This window comes from Falco naumanni, chromosome 13, assembly GCF_017639655.2.
Source record: "Falco naumanni isolate bFalNau1 chromosome 13, bFalNau1.pat, whole genome shotgun sequence".
NCBI classification, from domain to species: Eukaryota; Metazoa; Chordata; class Aves; order Falconiformes; family Falconidae; genus Falco; species Falco naumanni.
The window spans coordinates 1,819,906-1,825,905 of NC_054066.1; the positions used below are offsets into that span (position 1 = coordinate 1,819,906).

At 51.6% G+C, this 6,000-nt stretch overlaps 1 protein-coding gene across 2 annotated transcripts in view; it reads right to left on the reverse strand.

The window, feature by feature from the left end:
- Positions 1–5,248, reverse strand: part of RYK (receptor like tyrosine kinase) — a 65,132-nt gene extending 59,884 nt beyond the window's left edge. For both annotated transcript variants that reach the window (XM_040613279.1, XM_040613278.1), the window contains exon 1: positions 4,921–5,248. In XM_040613279.1, the coding sequence (XP_040469213.1) occupies positions 4,921–5,233 (313 nt within the window). In that variant the 5' untranslated portion in view covers positions 5,234–5,248. The remainder of the gene's footprint in view (positions 1–4,920) is intronic.
- Between the last annotated feature and the right edge of the window lie 752 nt (positions 5,249–6,000).

The window sequence follows — 6,000 nt, forward strand, 5'->3', positions numbered from 1 at the left end:
AATGCATATAAATACCTGAAGGTGTGTATACAAAGATGACAAATCCAGGCTCTTCTCAGCAGTGCCCAGTGACAAGACCAGTGACAGGCTACAAACTGGAACACAGGAGGGTCTGTCTGAACATCAGGAAAAACTCATACTGTGAGGGTGACCAAGCACTAGCTCAGGTTGCCCGCTGAGGCGGTGGAGTCTCCATCCTTGGAGATCTTCAAAAGCTTCTAGACACAGTGCTAGACAACCAGCTGTAGGTGGTCCTGCTTGAGCAGGGGGTTAGGCCAGAGGACCTCCAGAGGTCCCTGCCAGCCCCAACCATTCTGTAAGTCAGCAGTACAATTTAAAAACAAAACCCCAATCCTCTGTTATAATAGGTTTTGCATCAGGTTCACATCTTACAATCAGACAACTCATTTTAGTAAGCTGCACACTGGCTTCAAGTGAAATTCTAGGACACCTAAGAAGTTGTCCCATAAATGTTAAATCTGTAATTAAGCAAGATGCAGATATAAAACCAACAGAAGACAGCATTCAATACGTTTACTCAGAAGAAACTAGGCCAAAGAATACTAAGTTTGCAAACTCAATGCAAACATCCTAGGACTTCTGACTCTCCCACAATATTAATTTACCCCACCCACCACCATCCCAATATGTATGCATTATGACAGCCCTTAGTTACATGTTAACATGGTATCTTTTCCCCCATGGGACCAAAGTCTCATTTAGCATTCAAGCTAGACCTGTCTCTAAAAAGAGCCAGAGCCACATGATGAGGAAGGCTATCCACAAGACCAATTTCACACCTGAAAGGTATGTAGTCCAAGGAAAAAAAAAAAAAAAAAGCGCCTTGCAAGAACAGAAAGGATTGTCCTTGCTGCTTAAGCATCTTGTTGCTGCTGTAAACAATTATGTGCTATCTCTTGAATGCTACAACAGAACTGCCTGCAATGCAAGAAAAACCTGTTTAAGCCAAGTTTTCCCATGCAGCTGTTGATTCTGGTCCTTGTACTCAGAGGGTATAACCCAGGTCTTCCTGTGAGGCTAAGCTGCAGAACGGCCGGCAACTCACAGCTGAAGGTCTAGGAGATACACTGTGAATGCATGAAGTGCTAAATAATGCTATGTACTTTAAATAGACCAGCTCAAATCCTTAATTATTAAAAGCTAGCTACCTAATATTAATGGCTATTTTTTACTTTTTTCTCCAAACCTTAACTCATTACTTGCAAAGCAGGGATACACATGCCTTTATATCACAGGATCCTGTGAAAAGCCACTCAGTGGAGCATTTCAACATTATAGACAAACACCATGTTCTGATTTCACAGGAAAATCTAAATGGAAGTCACTAAATCAAGTACAGACCTTCTACTAAGTAATTCATCACCAATTTAACACCACCTGCCCTGCATGCTTAGCATCACAGGAAGGTCACTGGAAAACCATGATACGATCACAGGTAGCTTTATCATGTCTATATAGTTAGTGACTCTGTAAGACCAACACTACTTTCTTCACGTTTATGTGCAGGCCCAAAAGACATTCTCCATATGAACCAGCTCCAAAAAGCTATGGATCGCAGCGCTGTGTTTACAGACACCCCTAAAACGGGTTGCAGTGCTCGGGATGTCTCTCCCCAGCAAGGTAACCTTCCTCCTCCCCGACTCTCCATCACTCTGTACCTCACCTCTACTCTCACTCAAGCACCTCTGGCTCCTGCTACCATCGCTGAAGTCATTTCAACCAAGTCCCCTTGACTAACTCCTCTCTTTCTACCTCCATCCCTTCTATTGCTGAAACCTGCCTGGTGCAAGTGGAATCTAACACATTCAAGTATGTGAAAGCCACAATTATTTTTCCCCCCAAAGGCTTATAGTTTGGATGCCTGTGAACATTTTCCACAGGAACAGCAAGAGATACTGCTGACGGAGACACCATCTGCCTGCCATATAGCAAGTCCTGCTTTCAGACCATGAGAACTCTGTAGCTTTTCAAGATACAAATCCATCTCACACAACAAGACAAGCCAGTTTACTCTAGTTTTCTTCTCTGTAAAGTTCTGAAGGTTTCAAAACAATTCCTCCTAAGGCAGACACATGGTCAGAATCACATAGCCTAACGGTGGAAGCTTGGCATAAGCATACAGAAAAGCAGCGGGCAGTTTTCACTATAAATCATAGTATCTGTCCTGCCTCCATGCCACAGAAACAACAGCAGCCACAAATAATCTTAAACAAGTCACTATTTCATTTACAAGAGCCACAACCTAATTAAAAACACAGACCATGGTTCCATAAGACACTGAACTCTGGTTTTGAGGAAAGCAGTACTGCTATGCTCCACTGAACTGGTTCAGCCTCACTGGTGGAGAGACCACACGTGGGTACAGCCCTGCAGACCCTGCCCCAGACCCTGTGGATGCTCCAGTTTTGCATGGAGAACACCACTGCATCACTGTCTATGGCCAATTCAGCAGACTCACCATTGTGCGCTTACATTTGTTCCAAATCAAATTTGTGACCTAAAGATGTATGGGGACAATATTAAGAAGCAGGAAGACACACCACAGGCTGTAGTAACTCCATGTAACATTTGGGTTTCCAAGCACTTCAGAAAGTCTTAAGTATTTTCTGTTCAACCACAGCAAGACAGTAGCAGTGAAAGAAATGAGCTTCTATGTTTATATTAGCAGCTTCGCTGAACCTAACAGTTGGCTTCACAAGCAACGTCATTTTCCTATCTGCTGTGAATGTCTACCCTAGCATTCCCTGAACCATGGCTTTTTTCAAATGAGTTACAGAAGCTGAATCATCTCCCTGCTCTTCAAAAGTTCACACACACCTATAGGATCACTTAAACCGTAAACTTGCTCATACATAAACACAGTTCAGATACTACAAAACTGAACATTTTAAAATAGCTTGTTTTGTTTTCAGAACTGTGAAGAACTGGAATAAACCTGTCTGTCCCTTTGGACTTTCTTCTGCCAGAGGAATACATAAAGCAAGCTGAGATTTGATTGCCTGTGCCTAGATGCCTTGCCAAGCTACACCTTACCCACAACAGCTAGTACGTGTAAATACCCCTAAAATTCAATTTCATGCCAATGACGCAAGGTGGATCCTAAAAGTTTAGTTTACAACATACTGGTAGTGATCTGAATCCCACCAACTGAAAAAAAATGCCAGTTTATCTCCACATTAGACTCCAGTTTATCCACAAGCCTTTGGAGTCACAGAAGCAAGAACAGATCATTAAGCATCAGATACTTAAAAGCAATATAAAACAGCTCCAGACAGCTTGAATAATAAGTTACTTCAACCCACACTGGCAATAGACAACCCATAAGGGAGGTCACGGGATGTAATTTAACTTCAAAAATAATAGTAACAACAGATCTTCCCTCCTCAATTGTTAGTTCATGATGAATAATTATGCTAGTGGGTCATGGAAGTCTGAGCAAATCCAACTAACACAGATTTCAGGTGCTAGAGTCGGGATAGCTCAAACTTTACCATTCACTACATTCAAGATTAAATACTTGTTTAGAAAATCGCCTAAACAGCAAGCCTGACATTTTTATCCTCTATCTGTAACAGAGCATCTGGCAGCAAGCACATGCAATGTAAAAATGACGGCAGCAGAACGCTAATCACCAGAGCAAGCCATAAGGGAAAGAATGTTTACGGTGTTATTAAATCCCTAGGTCCCCTGACTTTGGTCAGCTACGTGCTTACAGAGTTCAACTTAACTGGTGGTATTTTTGTCTATTTGATGCAAATAAAGTCTTTCTCTGCTCATTTTTCTGTTTATGGAAACACAGGACACTTGCTGAAAAACAAATCACTGGGGATACCAACATATTTGTTTTGAGACTCCAGTCACCAACTCTAAATAAGAGCCTAACCAAGCCAAAGCCTACAGAAAACAAATCTTTCTTTAAAATCAGAGACTCTCCAAGCACAAAACTACTGCGAAAGCCTTCTGCCGCGGGCCAGATGGGGGACTTCATGAACTGCCTCCAAGTACTTGCGCAGCAATTGTCAGCCTGCCTAGAAATTAAGATTCCTTTCACACACACACCCCGAATTATTGCCAGGTCTCCTCTCTGCCCTCTGAGTGTCACTTGCCTCGCTAATTAAATCACAGGCCTGAACTCACCTCTTCCAGGGCTTACCCTGCTCCCACGGGGCACCATCCCCAGTCACTTGAACCTAGGGAACCCCCCACCATCAGGGTAAAGCCCAGGGCTCTTTTCTCCCCCAAACCACACACACACAAGGCAGCACAGAAGCTTTCCTGAGCCCTCAGACCCCTCCATTCTCCCCATGGCCCTCTGCTCCCCCAGCCCTACAGAATCCCACCTGGATCCCCAGATTCACCCAACCCCACTCCAGTCCCGCGGCCCCCCATCCTCTCCTGAACCCCAGGGCCTTCGCCCCCACTCACAGCCCTCTCCATCGTCCCCTGCACCCCAGACCTGCCACCCTTGCGACAGTCCCACAGACATCCCCATTCCTCTTGGAACGCCACAGCCACCACCCCTACCCTCCACTCCCACCGGCCCCAAGCCAGCCCCACCACAGCCCCACAGACCCCCCATTCCCTTCCAGACCCCCCATCCCCTTCCAGACCCCCAAACCCCACAGAACTTCCCTCATCGCCTCCTGAGCGCCCTGACCCCCAACACCACCCATCCCCAGACCCCCCATCCCCTTCCAGACCCCCAAACTCCACAGCACTCCCCTCATCGCCTTCTGGGCACCCCGACCCCCAACAGCACCTCAGCCCCACAGACAGCCCCGCAAGCCCCCGGCCCCACAGGCCGCCCCCCCGGCCCCCACCCCGCAGACGGCCCCGCCGCCGGCCCCAGCCCACCTTCCCGCCGGGCCCGGCGCGGCCGCGGCCCCGGCCCGCACTCACCGATCAGCCGGCGCACCTCCTCCTCGCTCAGGTAGAGGCTGAGGCTGGGCCCGGGGCCGGCGGGGGGCCAGTCCGGGGGCCCCGCGGCGTGCGGGCCGGAGCTGGGGCCGGCCTGGCCCTCGGCGCCGGCGGGCAGCAGCAGCAGCAGCGGCAGCAGGCGGAGGAGATGGCGGCGCGGGCCCCGCACCCGGCACCACCACGACGACGGCGGCCGCCGCCGCCGCCGCCGCCGCCTCCCCGCGCCCGCCTCCCCCGGCGCCGAAAGGGGCCGGCCCCGCCGCCGGCGGCCCCCGCCCCGGCGCCCCGGCACCATCGCTCCGCGGGGAGGCAGGCAGGCAGGCAGGCAGGGCCGGCGGTGGGGGGGGGGAAGGCCGGGAGGGGACCCCCCCGCCCCGCCGAACCCCTCACACGCCGCGGCCGCCAGCCCCCGCCCCGCCGCTCATGGCTGCGCGCTCCCGACGCCGCCGCTGGCGCCGCGCGCGCCCCGCCCCCGCGCACGCCCCCGCGCACGCGCACGGCGCGGCCACCGGCAGCCCCGCGGCCTCCTGAGGGGAGGGGGCGGGCGGGGGGAGCGCCGCGGCCCGGCAGCGCGCCCTCCGCCTCCTCCGCCTGCTCCGCCTGGGCTGCCGGCTCCTCGGGCCCTGCCCTCCAGCCCCCCGGCCTGCCTGGCCACCTGCCGGCTGGGCCCGGGCGGCTCCTCCACACGGCGGGGAGCGCTCGGCCAAAACATCCCGGCGGAAGATCTCCTGAAGTCACTGACCGGAAAGTTACCCAGCTGGAAATACCTCCGGAATACCAGCGCTTTAGTTTAAGAAAATTTCCTTTTTTGGTGATTGTTTTTAAGGCTCAGTGTAGCGATGTTGTGTTTAATGCTCTAATCTGCCTTTTGCTTGTCTTTGGGCGCTCGGGCAGCAGCAGCGCTGCCGAGGGCTGTGCCGGAGGAGGGCCCTGGGTCCGCCAGGGATGGGTATGGCCTCCCAGCCAAGGCCCTGCTGCTGCAGGGGTCCCAGAGTAAAACCCAGACTGTAAACATGTCTGCTGTGCCGTACCAAGTGCCAGCAGCGGCGCTGCATGGCAGCT